This window comes from Brienomyrus brachyistius, chromosome 9, assembly GCF_023856365.1.
Source record: "Brienomyrus brachyistius isolate T26 chromosome 9, BBRACH_0.4, whole genome shotgun sequence".
NCBI classification, from domain to species: domain Eukaryota; kingdom Metazoa; phylum Chordata; class Actinopteri; order Osteoglossiformes; family Mormyridae; genus Brienomyrus; species Brienomyrus brachyistius.
In genome coordinates, this window is record NC_064541.1 from 22,778,172 (window position 1) to 22,794,537 (window position 16,366).

At 38.9% G+C, this 16,366-nt stretch overlaps 2 protein-coding genes across 4 annotated transcripts in view; one reads left to right on the forward strand and one right to left on the reverse strand.

The window, feature by feature from the left end:
* Window positions 1-1,548: 1,548 nt before the first annotated feature.
* psenen (presenilin enhancer, gamma-secretase subunit) lies at window positions 1,549-4,124 on the reverse strand. Of its 2 annotated transcripts, none has more exons than XM_049025159.1 (4): window positions 4,037-4,124; window positions 2,815-2,891; window positions 2,201-2,305; window positions 1,549-2,079 (listed from the first exon to the last, which is right to left on the reverse strand). In XM_049025159.1, exons 2-4 carry the CDS (start codon window positions 2,873-2,875, stop codon window positions 1,940-1,942), a joined length of 306 nt encoding a protein of 101 aa, XP_048881116.1. In that variant the 5' UTR covers window positions 2,876-2,891; window positions 4,037-4,124; the 3' UTR covers window positions 1,549-1,939. The 2 variants fall into 2 exon arrangements, with proteins under 2 accessions (XP_048881116.1, XP_048881115.1); XM_049025158.1 differs by lacking the exon at window positions 4,037-4,124 and adding an exon at window positions 3,231-3,340.
* Window positions 4,125-4,447: 323 nt separating this feature from the next.
* kmt2bb (lysine (K)-specific methyltransferase 2Bb) overlaps window positions 4,448-16,366 on the forward strand; it is a 42,409-nt gene continuing 30,490 nt past the window's right edge. The window contains exons 1-8 of one of the 2 annotated variants that reach the window (XM_049025135.1): window positions 4,448-4,770; window positions 7,052-7,130; window positions 9,282-12,554; window positions 12,707-12,927; window positions 13,085-13,201; window positions 14,541-14,694; window positions 15,261-15,489; window positions 15,606-15,670. In XM_049025135.1, the coding sequence (XP_048881092.1) occupies window positions 4,465-4,770; window positions 7,052-7,130; window positions 9,282-12,554; window positions 12,707-12,927; window positions 13,085-13,201; window positions 14,541-14,694; window positions 15,261-15,489; window positions 15,606-15,670 (4,444 nt within the window). In that variant the 5' untranslated portion in view covers window positions 4,448-4,464. The remainder of the gene's footprint in view (window positions 4,771-7,051; window positions 7,131-9,281; window positions 12,555-12,706; window positions 12,928-13,084; window positions 13,202-14,540; window positions 14,695-15,260; window positions 15,490-15,605; window positions 15,671-16,366) is intronic. The other variant, XM_049025136.1, reaches the window with a different exon arrangement.

Consider the following 16,366-nt stretch of genomic DNA (forward strand, 5'->3'; position numbering starts at 1 on the left):
ACTCAGATATTGAAAGGTACACAGGATACAGTAAGCAAACGTAATTAGGTTCGGACAGGAAAATCACAATAACTACAGTTTTACACAAAAAGGGAAACTAATGCTACATGTGGCAGCCATGGAGAGATTGCGAATACCTTAGGTGTGATAGGTGGGGAGCCGCAAGCTAGTCCCACATTACTCAAAAGAGACAGTGAACTATTTACATGCAGTACCCATTCAGCTGTAGCACTGCCCTTAGTGCTACAATATAGACAAACTAGAAGTGCACATTCGGACTGGCGTCCATGTTCAAATACTACAAATATATGTTATAATGGCATTATGATTGGAAAATGATTTAAGATTAATATAAACTTTTATATTTTTATACTTTAATCATTTTCAGACTTATTATTTAGCAATAGCGATTTTTTACATTCATGACCAACTTCTGGAACCAAGGACAGGCCCTAAAACACTCATATTTAAAAGGCAACAATATACCTTATAATAGCCTGGCAATAAAGCATATTCATATAGCACTGAAATCAGGATAAAGTAATTTAGAAAAATAACACAAAAAATGGCAATAATATTGCATATCACCACAGAGGAAATGCCTTCAGCGCAACAGCCCTACAAAGCATTACATTTTGTTCTTAAAGGATAATGGATGTTTTGTTGTCATTCCAAAACATGTTGTACATGAAAGGAACGATATGAGATTCTCACGTCCAGTATAGGTAGCAATGATAAAATACAAATCAAATCCAAAACAATATTCAATCAATAAAATAAGGTAGAAAAAAATTAAGAATAGAACTAAAATAATATGTGAAATCAACACATGTAAAGTGAACTGGTTCATAAGATGTCTAAGAAATTAACTAAAAAGTAAAATTAGATTACGATTATAAGAGTATGATATTTTGTCCCTGATAACCTATTTTGCAAAATTGGTTGCCTGACTTTTCTTATGAAATATAACTATCCATCCATCACCATAACCACTTAATCCTAACCGGGGTCGCAGCGGGGAACTGAAGGCTATCCCGGAAAAAATGGGGAGGCAGGAACCATCCCTGGGCAGTCACCAACACACTGCAGGGCACACACACTCACAGGACCAATTTAGTCGCCAATATGTTGTGCACACTTTTGGACTGAGGGAGGAAACCGGAAACCCCGGCAGAAACCCACGCCAACACGGGGAGAGCATGTGAACTCCACACAGAGAAGACCTACGACCAACCCAGAGACAAAATCCAGGACCTCCTCACTGTAAGGCAGCAGCGCTAACCACTGCACCATTGTGCCAGAAATATAGCTACTTACCGCCAAAAGGATGCCATTATTTTTCTCCCGACTGTTGTAATGAGAATATCTTTTTGTTGCTTGACCTGAAGGTCTGTTGTTCATTATTGTATATGATAATTGAGACAGCACAACTAGACTGATATGTACTTGGCTACAATTTTCCTCCAAAGATAATGACAGGACAATGTATTTTCAGACAGTTTTCCTTCGTTTGTGAGATATTTAAAATATATATATAACGTAACACAATTTATTTACTTACACGTTTATTTTGGTTTCAATGACATTTCCAAAAGCGTATCAATTTAAATTTAAGACATTCTTTATATCTTAAAAATATGACATACTATAGCAACTGATGCAATTTGACATTAAAGTAAGCATAGTACGGCAACAAATATTCACTCTTTCCAGAAAAAGGATGTTCTTTACTGTGTTACAGAGTTAGAGCTAAACATTAAATTTTGATTTTGCAAATCTATCATTCTGTTTCTGGGTACCTGTTACTGAAACAAATTATTTATGAAAACAGTTTTAATCTGGTAAAAAATAAGGGGAGATTCTCTAATGTTCAGTCTGAAACTGTTTAGGTTAGGGTAACTGTGTTGGAAAAAAAGTAAAGCAAGTGTCTTTTTACTGTTCATGGAATGCCCAGTGGAATAGTGAAGGACAAATAATCAGCAACTTCTCCCCATTGTGCTCTGAAATGCTGGAATATTGTTATCCAAGTTGTGAGTACAGCCACCCAGAGTAACAAGCCCAAGGCAGATCGTTTCACATCTGTGAATGAAGGCCAAAACCTAAATTAGTATTAAAGAAACATACAACGATGAAATGATGATTTAATAAATGTATATTACTACAAGTTCTCACGTACACATTCCAGTGATTGCATACTTACATGTTTTGATCTGAGACTGTTCAGTGTATGCTGGCTTTACAAAAGCTTCTCTGAAAAACCACACAACATTAACCAGCCACAAGAATGGAAGAAATGCAAATCCACCTGGGGATAAAATAGGTTAATGTCATAAATGCTAGAATATCATCAAGGAACAACCTATGGCACAACCTATCAAAAAACATCTAGCATGGAAATGTAAGGTTTCTTCTCTGAGAATTTCATTCAATGAGTCCTTTACCCTCTTCTACTACCGCAATCTAACTAAATACTGCAGTGATTATAATAATAATGTCAGAAGGTTTTGTCATTACTTCTGTTATTAATCTTTTTTTAAAATCATAAAATAAAACAAAATATTCCTATATAATCAATATAACCAGCTGTAATTGTGACAAGGTCCCCAGGTCCAATAACCATTTAATGAAATATCAGAATCAAATAACATTTGTTTAACCCACAAGATATATATTATTTGTACTATATAAACATTTATAAGACCATTTTAATGAACTGAAACTCCACAGAATTAGGGTCACTGGGACCAGGACTGAAAACCACTGGTTTAGATACCAAAACGCTTCCAATTACACTACAAACGTATAAACACTTACCCAAATAGTACTTTCTGCACAGGTTTAGTTTCTCCTCATTGGGAACTCGCTCGAGATTCATGATGATACTTCCAGACCTAAAAAGATGTTGCATACAGCACAATGGATAATTATATGATCGTCATCATTTCATATATTTTGAGAGAATCAGTTATTTCTGAGAAGCATTTCTTTTCGGAAAACACGATGTATACATATTAATCGTTTTTATGAATCCGCATAAGCTAAAGCCCGTTCCACTTCACCTAAGTCATTAACGCTGTTAAATCCATCTACCTTGTTAACACTAGTTACAATATTACTCATTTGGAGACGTGGTATTTCTAGCTAGTACGTCGCTTTACATATAACAGCAGAGGTTTGTAAAGTAACTATGTGCCTGTTACTGTATTTCTTAACGAATTTCGATACTTTACCTTAAAGATAATTCCAAAACAAAAACGCAAATATTCTACTTCCGCTTTCAAAAATAACGCCTGGGCACTTCCGAAATATAGATTTATATCCGGCTCCCTCTATAAGCATCTTGGGTACTGTAGTTTCTGACCAGCTGGCAAATAATTAATAATTGAAATAAATCAAAATCATTTCGAGTAATTAATATTGTTTTCCATTCAGTCTGAAGAACATTTTATAGCTTACATATTAATTCTTGTTCACAAATACCAGCAAATGGTGTGTATGTTTACTTATTGCTGGATTTTATATATATATATTAAATACAGATAGGGTGGGTATTGTTAAAACGAGACACTTTCTGGAAAAATCATCGGTGTCTTGAAACCGAACTTGATATCATTCCAAATACATTAATGTCCATTGAACAGCGTATAGAATAGAACATAAAGTACAATATTACTAAACACATACGTTAACTACAAAGTTTTGCCTGGTGTCCCATTTTTCACGATACTCACCCTAGTATTTGAGTGCAATTTGGACTCCATAAACATGGAAAAATATAATCACTAGTGCAACAAAAATGCAATCATTTATCAGATGCAAAACCACAGGAAAAGTATGCTAGCAAAACTACAGACGGTTAAATAAATTAGGTATTTCAACATACAGTTCTCTGACGCGACTATCTTCGTTCAATAAAGAGTAATCTTTCACTTCAATCACAACAAAAAAGCACGAGTATCTTGTTCAGTACATCACATATTTTTTTGCTAAATTACTTCGTTTACGTGGTTTATAATAATACATTTATAGGACTTACAGTTATTTTTTATTGCACACATGAAATGTAGTTTACATGACTGTAGCTGCAAGCCTGGACACCATTGAGAGGAGAGAAGGAGATGAATGAAATGCATCGAGTTATCGTAAAGCAAGTTGGAATTTGTAGTTTTAAACGGTTGTAATGTCGGAAGAAACGTAGTCGAATTTTGTGAAATGGTACAGAAACGCAGTAGTTGAAATGTTATTTTTTTCTATCCATTCGAAGAAACGTAAAGATTTATTCAGAAAATGTTGGCCCTTGTTTTGGTTATTTGGTCATGGTTTTGCTGTATATTTTAAGTGGGTTAAATTAACGCCACTGTAGTCAAAGACTCGTTTTCCCATGGTGCTTGTGGCTCCCCCTCCCTAACTCGCGCCTTCCCCTCTAGTCTCTCTCAAACTCCATCGGTGTTGTTGTCGAAGCTAATGATGGCGGCGGCGGGATGCGGATCGGCAACCGCGTCTGCTGTTGGAGGCCCAAGCGGTATGGCCGCAGCCCGGGGGCGCTTTCCGGGTCGGCCGTGGTCATCTCGCAGCCGTCTGCGTTCGGAGAGGCGCTCGCAGCTCGGTCGGTTAAAGATCGATACCGGGGAGACGGGCATTGGAGGCCCAAGGCCCGCCAGCAGTGGACTGGCAGCGAACGATGACCCTTCTCATTTACGCTTACTGGGGATAGAGGCGAAACACAAGCGCCTGGGAGAGGCCGGCTACAGCTCAAGTGGCAGCGAAGAGGTGAGTTTACAGAGGCCGTGTCTGAAGTGTCGTAGATAAAATCATGCGGCATTACTGAACTTGCATGTCTTAATTAGTTGCATACATTTACGCGCTTGGAGAAGTGAGAGAAAGCCGCTGTACAGATAACTAGGCTGCCTAGCTACAAAAGGGGATAGCTAACAGTTATTAGCTATGAGCTGTTTTGTCATCAACTGGGTAGTGGTAGCAAGTTTTCATTTTCTTGAGCTGCCACATGGTACCAAATGCAATTCTTTTCACAATTAAATGAACAGTTTGTTTGTTGTTTATGTAGACTACATAGGCGAAATAGTGTTAGTTGTGGGTATTAGCTTGCTAGTGCTAATTGTGCACCGGAGGGGGAGGGGGGCTAGCCAGTTAGCTTCAATGAAATAGAAATTCTGGTTAATCGGGTGCATCAAAATGGGCGTTTTAAAGCAAGGTTCAAAACCATAAGCGTCTATTCTACAGTTTGTTTTTTGTCGACAATTTACATTATGTCTAAGTGTTATATGGATCCGCCAGTAAAGAGTCTGAGTCGTTAGAGAACAGTGATTGCAGAATAGTTAATGGAGGGAAAATCTAAATTCCAGTTCTGTCTAATTTATAGTAAATGAAGTATGTTTAAAGAAGAGGCTGAGCTTCATTTCTACAAACAGAGAAGCGAAATGCCTTGGATATTACTGTTTTATCGGCATAGTTCGGTACTTTGGAGCGGACTTTTAAATGGTATCGCCATTGTTCCAGGTACAACTCCGCTAAAACAATAAAAGCATCACTTAGGAAATGCGCGTTTTGCGTTAAAAGTGTACATGTGTGCACGTTTGATGTCTTGCCGAGTTTGGATTGTTTCACAGTTCAGCCATAAATGATGTCAGTGCACTTTGCAAGTTGAATGACTGTTTGACAGCAGGAGATGAAGTTCAACCTGACATACGAGTGGTGTGTAGAAATGGTACTCTTCTCTCTCAGCATAAGGACACGTTTAAAGAGATACATGTCTAATTCTCTTAATATATAAAATATTTTATTTTATTACTAGCTTAAACAGTGAAAATGTAACGGTTACAGAAAGATCCTACAGTACATTCTTAGAACTGACATTTCGGCTTGCGCTGTTTTTTATTTATTTAAGCTGAGCTTCATAGCTAAATATTAGCAAACTGCTACTTTGTATGTGCTATTAAATCTTTCGTGTTTCACATTACTTAATTTACATTAAAAGGTATTTGTACCAATGCAAAGAGTAATAATATAGCCTAGCACTTTTGTGTCCATAATTGTGAAAGGCTTATGTTGACGCTGTGAATTGATACCCACTACACATTAAAGATTTAATGTTAATAAGGCCCCCAAAGTGAATGGGATTATACATAGGTGGCAAGTAGAATTGTGATACACCTGAATCACCCATCCAGTCTGTCTGTGAATCTGAATTATCTGTTTATCGAGGAGGGTACTTTTTTAATTTGGGAAATTAACTTATTTTCAGGACTCACCTGAAGGTTAGTGAATTTTTCAGTAAAATTTCAGTTTTAGGGAAATGTGATTCAAGTGTAAATTCTCCATAGTGAAAGAATTTTATGTTGCATATATGTGTGAATTTAATTTAGTTAAAATATTCATTGATTTGGGGCACTAATTAACAGAGGAATAGTTTATACCATGGAAGGAGATACCACAGATACACCACATGAATTCAGCGTGTTTTCCAAGCACTTTAATAAGTGTGCACAGAAGGATTTTAGTTTTTTAAATTACCAAGCAAAAGAATTGAGGTGCCTTAAAATGACTGAGTAATATGGGATATTGAAAAGCCAGCTATGAATGTTCCTGTGTTATCCGTATAATTTCACATTTTAGCTATATGCCAAGTTTCAGATGATGATCCTTTGTTCTTCAATTTCATATCTTTTCTGGATGCCCAAATATTTGTTAAGAGCTCAGTCAGCATGTTTGTTCATGCATTTCATTTAATTTCTGTTTTGCCTGGTCTAAATTTTTAAAGTGAAATTTTTAATCACATGACACTTGATATTTAGCTGTAATTTGTAGTGTAAGAATCAAATTTTATTGGTGCCTAGATGTCAGTGTTTCCAGCCAAGGCTGATAATCTTTTTACTGTTTTCCCCATCACCAGTTTTAATTAAGATTGCAGTCCTCATCCAGTTTCAGTACAATACTTTGACTATAACTGAATTGGCTGACTTGATGTTGGATAAGACCATGCTTGATATAATAAAGACCTCTGAGATGTTTGTTATGCTTGTCTATCTTTAAGGGAGATGATTTCCCTGGTTTTGAAGCGAAAAAAGCAGGCTACAGGACCGCACTTCGTTTTGGACAACGTTCCTGCAAAAGTAAGTATTCTTCCTGCCATGTCTTTGTTGCTTAGTTTGTGTAAACCATAATGATAGTGATGGGGGACCTAGTTAAAGCTTTGTAAATTTGGTGTGCTGTTTTTTGTCTTTTTACTTCTAATTTACATTGAAATGGATTGTGATCACAAAATTTATTTATTTTACTTATTCATGTCATAAGCTGAATTAAACAATTCCTGTATTACCTATATTGTACCCATTCTGTTTAGAAATTGCTTACTCCTTTGCACTTGTTTCTCAATTTTTTGGTGTGAAACATTTTTATTTTGCATGTTATTACATTAAGTGTCATCAGTGCTCAATGTTTTTTTGCATTGCTTAGAGGAGGAATTTGTATTTGTAGGGATGATGATGGCAGCTATAATAGGCTGTTGGACACACGTAAGCGGAATCATACCTAAACACTGAGTAGTATATTGAGTCATTTGGTAGGCTTACAGTGAAATGGAAATGCACAGCAAAAGATGTGAATTTTGATTTATGAAGGTGGCCAGCCATTTTAGCAATAAACTGAAAGGACATCCTTTTAATGGATTATTGAAGATTTTTCCAGGCAGTGATTTGCCTAAAGAATAAAGAAATGCGGTATTTACATTCATAAGTCTGGGTGATATGATGATATCAGTAATCAGCAGACAAGTAACATGCTTTTGATATTTGACTGTGACTAACCGGCAATTATTGCTTTTGTCGGGGCGGTTAAGGAACCGCTGCTTCAGATGGGTTTGCACTTTTTGTGACGTCTTTTAATACTAATTAAATGTGACCCACCGATTTACCTTTTTCTAGAGATTAATGGTGATCAGCCCTGCTAATATATAATCGATATCTTATTTTTAGGTACTGCACAGCCCTAATGTACTAGCTTGGTTACAGTGTTTTACACCTGCTGTATGTCTTGCATTCATGTTTAGCCAGTGTTGCAAATAGTCGGCCCTCATGCATTCGCGCTTTGTGAATTGCAAATTCACAGATCCACAAAAATTTTATGCTGTTTTTTTTAATGAAATATTTTTAATGTGTGTATGTATTTGTTCTCTTTTTCCTGGTTAGAGCGTGCGTAATATTTTTACAACTTATTTCTGTATCTCATTACATAATTTTTAATTGGTTGAATACCTGTACCCTGTAGGTACAGTACATGTTTCCTTTACATATTTTATTGAATTGTACCTTGGTTACGTATATGACTTATGTCAATAAGTTTACAGTCCCGTTCGTTTACTCATTTTACCTTACTGTGAATGCAAAAGCAAACGGCAGCCAATGCCGTGTTCTATGAATTAGTAGGGGTAACTTTACTGTACTGTAAATGTGCTAGTGTGACAAATATCACACCAAATAGGCGATACTGTATCTACTCTATTTTTGCATCAAACATTTGTTAACGTATTAAACTTTTAAATGAAATTGAAGTGTTTTGGGAGCATGACTGGGGTCATATTTTGGGTTTAAACTACAGAAATAAGCACATATTGCCATTTTTAGTGACTACCAAACATCCACGAATCCACCTCCTTCGTGATGGGTCCTGGAACCTAATCTCGCAAATGTCCGAGGTCTGACTGTATGACTATTGTCGTTGTAGAAAAACCCTTTAATTTTCTTTTATGTACGTGTTTCTTTTGTTTATGAGCTCTGAACCTCTGCTGAAGTTAAAGGAAGTGTTTACCCATGATGTAGATCAGTTGCTCCATAAAATTGTAAAACGCTCTTCCTTAAACCACCCCGTCTTTTAGCCTTCCCTCTATAGGGAAATTGGGCATGCATCCAATGATCTTGACATTTGCTTACCATGTTCACTAGGCTAAGCATGCTTGGATTGTATACATTCATATATATATAAATGAATACAATCCAAGCATAAAATAATATTCATAATAAATATGCTAGATTTATTTTATTTTATATATATAAATATATATGAATATAAATTCATATATATTTATATATATAAAATAAAATAAAACTAGCACCCCTGAATACATGTCTTTGGGCTGCGAGAGTATGTCTGTACATAGTGAACCTGAACCCAGTTGAAAAAGTTTTCAGTGATAGTACTTTGTACGCAAATGACAAAGTCTTGCTTTGGAATAATATTTTTCCTCCCATCTGTCTGTCTTTTTATAGGCAAACCTGTCCGCATTCAATTTTCAAAGCAGATGCAAGACAAGCCCCCTCCAGTTTTGGTTGCAGCAGAAACTAATGCTAAGTCCCCAGCTTCGGCAAAAGTTTCAAAAGTTAATCAGGCACGCAGACCAAGAACTGAAAATACGAAGTCACGGAGAAGTGGTTGCAGGAATTCATCGTACAACAGCCCATCTAAAATAATTAAAAAAGGATTGAAGTCTCAAAACACCGCAAAACCCAAGATCACAGTGAAGCTGGTTACTAAAAGGACAGCTAAAAAAGAAGTAGTTCGTAAAAAAGCTGTGAAAAAGCTCAAAGTAGCTGGGTTCAAGTTTTTAGCAAAAACTAGGCAAGTCCAAGGCGCTCAACTTTCAAGTGCTCATGTTAAGTTAAAGAGTGGGAGAGAAACCTGTGAGTCAGAAAACCCAGAAGAACCAAGTGATACTGGGCAAAGTCTCGCAATTGCAAGACTGCGGCGCCGACTGTTAGGTAAAACAATGGAATCAAATGATGGTGAACCTGGAGCCAAATGTGAGATTGATAACCAGAAAATGGAGGACACAAACTCTCTGCCAAGGCTTGGTTTACTTTCGGAAAACAGTTCTGAATCTATACCTGATCGAAAAAGAAGTAGGGGAAATGCTTCAGTTTCAAAAGTGAGAAGTGAAGTCTGCAGAGTAGGAAAGGTACCACGTAAAAAGCAGGCTCCGTTATTAGGTGACGATGGAGACCCTATTGTTAAATCGGAAAACGACAACCAGGAAGAAAGTGTGACCAGAGAATTGTCAGAGGTTTCAAGCCCAGGAGCTGACAAACCAGTGGGCACAGAGAGCAAAGGAGTTGCGAGTGAAGAGCAGAGGGCTGTATTCAAAGCTTCAGATATTAAACTTTCTTTGGCTACGGAGTTGGAAACACCATCTACAGAACCTGGCGAGAACTTATTGTATGAAAAACAAGGTGAAGATATGCGGGTTCCTGGTTTGAAATTGACAAGGGTGAGGAATCCTAAGGCTATGGTAGGTGATTCAGGCCGGTCTCGTGGAGGCAGGGGTAGCAAAGGCTCTTCTAGGAAGAAACAGAGTAAATTTGTTTGGACGCTGACTGTCGTGAAAGGCAAAAGCAAAGATGCAAATATGGAAGAGTCTGTAGATTTTGGAAAGAAAGTAGGAGTGACAAAAGTAATGCCAGATGTTATCCAAGCTGCATCTACAGACTCTTGGGTGACTCAGAGCCAGGACAAGGAGGATAACCAGGACGCCAAAGTTGATACTGCCTCTGTAACTCAGCCTGAAGAGAGGCAGGAGAAGTCTTTTGATAGTGAAACACCCAATGCGTTACTCGAAGTTGAAAAGGTAGAGGTAGTTCAAGCACATCTGGAGGAGGGAACACAAATAGATGATATTGTGATATCGCAAAAAGCAGTTCCACCACTTCAGCTGAAATTGGTTTCCTCTCCAGGAAAACAAAACATGCAGCCATCTCTCTTTATCAGGAGAATCAATCCTGATCCTCCTGAAAAAGTGTTCACTGCAGGTAATATCACTGAAACTCCACAAGAACCTTTGACTTTGGAGGTGATTGCTCCCCCAATCTCTAAGCGAAAGACTAGATTACCCCTAGCCTCATCACGTAAAAAGCGTGGCCACAAACCGTGGACAACCCATAAACGTAAGAGTAAGCAAAACAATGGTGCTGAAATCCAATCAGTCTTGCCTGCTGCCCAAAATGAGGTCCAGACTGAGGAATTAATATTAGCTGCTATTGTTGAACCAAAATCTGTACCAAGTGAAATGGGAATTGAAAATACAGAATGTTCTTCCTCAAGCCGAAAGGACTCGGAGCCCACAAATGCCTTCGAATCAAGTTCTTCTGAACCTCAGACTATTCCAGACTCGCAGGCAGAAAGCAAAGGAGAGCTGGAACAGAAGCCAACAGAAGGTGAAGTGCTTGTCTTAGATCCTCCAATATCTGAAAAGTCACATTCACGCTTCATCAGACACCCATTAAAACGTGGGAAAAAGAAACGCCGATCATTAATTGGACCGAGATTGAAACGGGGTGGACTTCCAAAGTTGCCCAAAGAGGAAGAGGTTGAGTTGGATAATAATTGTTCTCCTGTTGCTACATCAACGCCATCAAGACCCAAACTAGTTGGTGTTCTGAAGACGAAATACAGAAAGAAACCAGTTTCTAGCTCATCCCTTCCATTCCATGGGATGAAGCGGTCAAGAACTAAGTCGACCATTTTAAGCAAGAAAGTTGAATTGGGCTTGACCAAGCAGCTCTTTAGTCAAGAAGATACGGATGGGGTTCAGGCAGAGCCACATTTGGTTTCCAGGAATATCAAACAAGGTAAATCAAAGTTTCTCAAGAATATCCGCCACTTTATAATGCCTGTGGTTAGTGCACGTTCCTCACGTGTCATCAAAACCCCGAAGAGGTTCATGGATGATGCTGGCATGTCTGTTTTGCCACGCAGGGCCTCCCCCAAAAAAGGTTACCACTTTAATTTGCACCATCGCTCATATAAAAAGAAAGATGGTCCTGTAGAAGACCACCAATTTCCTGAACACTCGGGGCAGGATGATGACCTTCCAACAGGTAGGCTGTCAGATGTTGATTTGTCAGTATCTCCAGAGCCTGACCAGAACTTGACACCTGCTACTGAAAGCCACTTGTTAGAAAGCCTGTCTGGAAAGCGAAAATCTCTTTTGCGGGAGCCTAGCTTTAAGTGGCGAGTACTTGGCTCCTCTGGCGGAGAAGTGTATACACTGGCGAAGCATAACGAGCAAGTCAGCAAGGGAGAGAAGTCCTCTGATTTTCTTTCATCAGTCAGTGCTAGTTCTGCTTTGAAAAAAGCCAAAAAGCTAAATAAGAAGACTCCTCACTTTGAAATGTACCAGAAATTGAAGAAGCTGAATGCAGGCACACGGAAAAAACGAAGGAAACGTATTAGTGATCTAGTTAAACCTGCTCTAAAGTCCTCTTCCGAGACAGTGAGTAGAACGCAAGATACAATGGCAAAAAGTTCCAAACCTTGTTCTTTGCTCTCCAACTTGGAAAAAGGCAAGTTGAAGATAGAGGACCTTGACTCTCCAGGTGTTGTACGTAAAGTGTCAGTTTGTGTCCGCACACTTACTTCTGAAATGTTGAAATCTCACATTGAACGTGCTGCAAACAAGAGAAACAAATCCGATAGGCCTACAGACCCAGGAGAAGAAAGCAAAACTGAGAGGGATTTAGACTCCACCGGGCCAATGGATGTGCCAAAAGGTAAAACTCTTCTTTTTGCTTATTTTGATAAGGTTATAACGTGAAGTTAAAATATGAAGTGTTACGCCAAATTTTGGCGTAGGTTATGTCAGTACTATGCAATATAAATGGATTTAATGACCAATCCTTAAATTGGCTTTTATGTTTGTTAGTATCCTCTACAGGAGAATCGATTGACCCAGAAGGTCATAAGCAAGACTCCAAGGAAGAGCTTGATCATAGTGCAGAAAGTGACCGAGTGGTTCTGGAAGAGAAGGGCACCTCCCACAGAATTCGTCTCACCGGTGCAAACAAGAGAATGTTTCATCTTTTAAAGAGAGCAAAGGTCCAGCTCATTAAAATTGACCAGCAGAAACAACTGAAGTCCTCTCAGGTAATGACTTGGTGCCATACCTTGTTGGTCTTACAATGTCTAACATCATATGTGTCCATTTTGAAATTACTGCTGGTAGCAGTAGTAAATACATATGTAATGTAGAAAGAAAACATTGTAATAGTGTCTATTCTTCCTGCTTGTTTTGCACTTTCAGCTTCTTTCTGGATCTCAGAATATGGGTTCTCGAGATCCAAGTATGGTGGTTGTGAAAAGGAGGAGAAGGAAACTGAAAGAGCGCCTTGAGAGAGGAACTCAGAATGGTATTCCTCAGGTACAAACAACTGGTCTTGATTTAGAGATGTCATTGCTAGGCTTGGGTGATATAGTGATGTTGTTGTTTCAATATCGACAGCTTTGTTGCAGTGTCTTAGCTTTGTACGCTTGCAGTGTAGCCTTCTATTTATTCAACATTTTATAAAATGCATACTACGTTTAAAAAATGTCCAGCTTTACGATTTCAGGACAGAACAGCCACTCTTATGAACATTACAGCTTTTTGGTTGAGTGTGAGATTCGCTAACACTAACACATTAGCACAAACAAAAGGGCTGAATACATGTAAGATCGCTATTGCTTTTTCTTTTTGCTGCAATTGTTTTCATTATTACTCTAACTTAACACACCACGTCTTTAAATTCTCATTCTTGCATTAGAATATAGACCATATAAATATTTTGATGGTATCTCATGTGGTAATACTGCGTCATCTTTAAAAATTTACTACACACTGAATATTGAACTGAAGCTTAACATAATTTTTTTTTTTCCCAAATCGTTCAGTCCTAGTTAATGCACTTTAAATGACTTGGGTTTACAGCAGGTTGAAATTGAAATTGGCATATGTTCATGTAGGCATTTAGTGACCGAAACATTGACAAGAGTTGAGTGATATGAAATTTTATTTTATACATTTATTTGGCGTTTCAAACAAAAAATATGATTTTAGAGCCTTCAGTGATCATTTCATAAACTTCCTATGTTTTTAAAAAAGTAAAGGCAAAAACGTGTGTGTGTGTGTGTGTGTGTGTGTGTGTGTGTGTGTGTGTGTGTGTGTGTGTGTGTGTGTGTGTGTGTGTGTGTGTGTGTGTGTGTATTCAGTCCTGTTTCTAGGAGCCTGATATGAACTCTCCTAGCAGTGCACTTCACACCTGCACTTAATGTTTCCCATTCATTTTGAAGGTCACTTGAGGTCATCCTGCAGTTTGAGGCACTGTTGCACATGCTGACTGTCCTCTCTGCCATTAGGAAGCCGCCTCTGCCCTTTACCTGTCTGGTTTCTGCTCGTTCCCAGTGTCTCCTGTTTCACCTTATTTTTGTGGTCTGCTGTCTTAGAAATTTTGAACCTGAAAACATCCTGCTACTCGGCCTAACCTTCTGTCAGCAGAACCACAATTAAACCATTTTCCATGGCTGTATGTGAGCCGACGAAATCCCTTGTCTGAATGGCTGATTGTCCAGCGCAGTCATCTACAGTATTTCGGGAGCTGTGTTGTTAGCCGTGGTGCTGCTACCTTCGAGTATATGAAATACAGCCAGCTCTTTTTGGTGTTTATTCCTACGGTGTCTATCACTTGTGACGGTGGCTATCTTCCCTCTGCCTCCCTGGTAAGCAGCGAGTGGGAGGGCCACGGATCAAGCACGTGTGCCGGGATGCCGCCGTCGTGCTGGGCCAGCCTCGTGCCATGGTGCCGGATGACGTTCCGAGACTGAGCGCCCTGCCCCTTCACGAGAGAGAGACCATCCCCTCCTCTCCGGCAGCACAAGGTAAAGCCATCATTTCTGCAGCGGTAAGACAAATGCCCAAAGAAATCGACGAGGCCCCTTTTCTGTGAGTCGGTAGCTACTATAAGGCGCTTTCACACCAAAGTCCCTGGGCTGTCTTGACCTGGAACCTTTGTATCTTCTGCCCGTTTTTGTGTCCCTTTCACACCAGACAGCAGGAACAGGGACCTTTATGCTAAATAAGCATGGGAGAAGCAAAAAGTTCATAGAACTTTGAGTCATGAGTAGCTCCACAGACATTGCTGGCAAGTCACTGGTCTCCACCAGTTTGGTAAAATAATTCTGAATATGAGGTTATTGGAGTGTTGTTTTGTGGTTTAATTCTGTTGATCTTTTGGTAGCCTTGCCTGGAAGAGTTTCTAAGTATTCTTTGTCACATGGATGATGACACAAGTGATTTGGGTGGTAAAAACACCTCAACAACTTTTCCTGCCACACCTTAAGACCTCCTCTGTTTTAGTGAGAGATTAATATTCACCTTTAAAAGTTAAAAGCTGATCTCTTAGTGACCATTCTTGTATAAGATGACTTGCATTGATATTTTGCAGGTGTATCACCGTCTGAACCAGAAAGTCCCACTCTACAAGACCAGAAAACTCCTAAGGGGAGGAAGTCATGTGGGGGCCGGTTCAGGGGTGACTTTGGGGGCTTCGGCTTGAGATCTCGCAGATGCGGCAAGTGCAAGGGATGCTTGCATGAGGAGGATTGCGGCAAGTGCATGAACTGCCTGGACAAGCCAAAGTTCGGTGGACCTAACACCAAGCGTCAGTGCTGTGTGTAAGTGATTTCAGAAGGTCTCTCACTGTGTGAGAGACATTGTGTTTTTGGATTTTTGTTAAGCAGTCCTGTAATTTAGCATGAATTTTTTATTTAATTGGGTCTTTCTCTTTTAGGTATAAAAGGTGCGATTGGATTGAGGAAAAAAAGGCACTGCGTTTAGGAGGGAAGCTTTACAAGGGTATGACTGCCTGCACTTGCACTGTATGCACACAGGGTGTCGCTATTACACATGACATCTAAATGTTTAACCCTCAGGAGTATGAGGCCTCTCAGCCATTTCCGAGAGAGTCTGACATGACTTGACATTTTTAAATATTTCACCTATCTAAAAAAACATTTATCCCAAAGTGTTACATTGTGCTTTTATTCAGCACAAACTCGGCACCAATAATCCGAGACCACTTAATGTTAGTATTCTGTTTTCTGTTAAAATCAACTTTAAACAAATACTTTTCAAAAACCTATTTCCAGACATGCTGAGAAATCACATTGTGAACATTTCTAGCCAAAACTTTTGAGCTTATTGATACCGGGGTTGGTTACACATAGCTGAAAGAGACATTCTGAAATTTTATGTGGTTTGATTACCATAAGTGTTAGAACTTTGGAGTGACTCTCTTTTTCTCAGTTAGATAGATAGGACACCTGTAGGTGTTTGCATACCGTCAATGGCCCATCAGTCTGGAATGTCACTGCGCCCCACATCCATCACTTTGGAAAGGCAGTTTGAAATGCAACAAAAACAGCAACAATAAAATTCTTTTCAGTTTATTGGTAGATGGAACGAGAAATGAATAACTGTGACCTATCGCTATAGAAAGCGATAAATATGATGCAGTGCCTCTGCAGAGTTAACGCAAATAAAATACCTCAC

Excerpts from the sequence above, each read along its gene's own strand:
- psenen (XM_049025159.1), bottom strand. The coding sequence starts at position 2,875 with ATGAATCTCGAGCGAGTTCCCAATGAGGAGAAACTAAACCTGTGCAGA. Across the intron at positions 2,306-2,814 it reads GTGCAGAAAGTACTATTTGG|GTGGATTTGCATTTCTTCCA; the intron begins GTAAGTGTTTAT and ends TTTTATCCCCAG. Across the intron at positions 2,080-2,200 it reads ACAGTCTCAGATCAAAACAT|ATGTGAAACGATCTGCCTTG; the intron begins GTAAGTATGCAA and ends CTTCATTCACAG.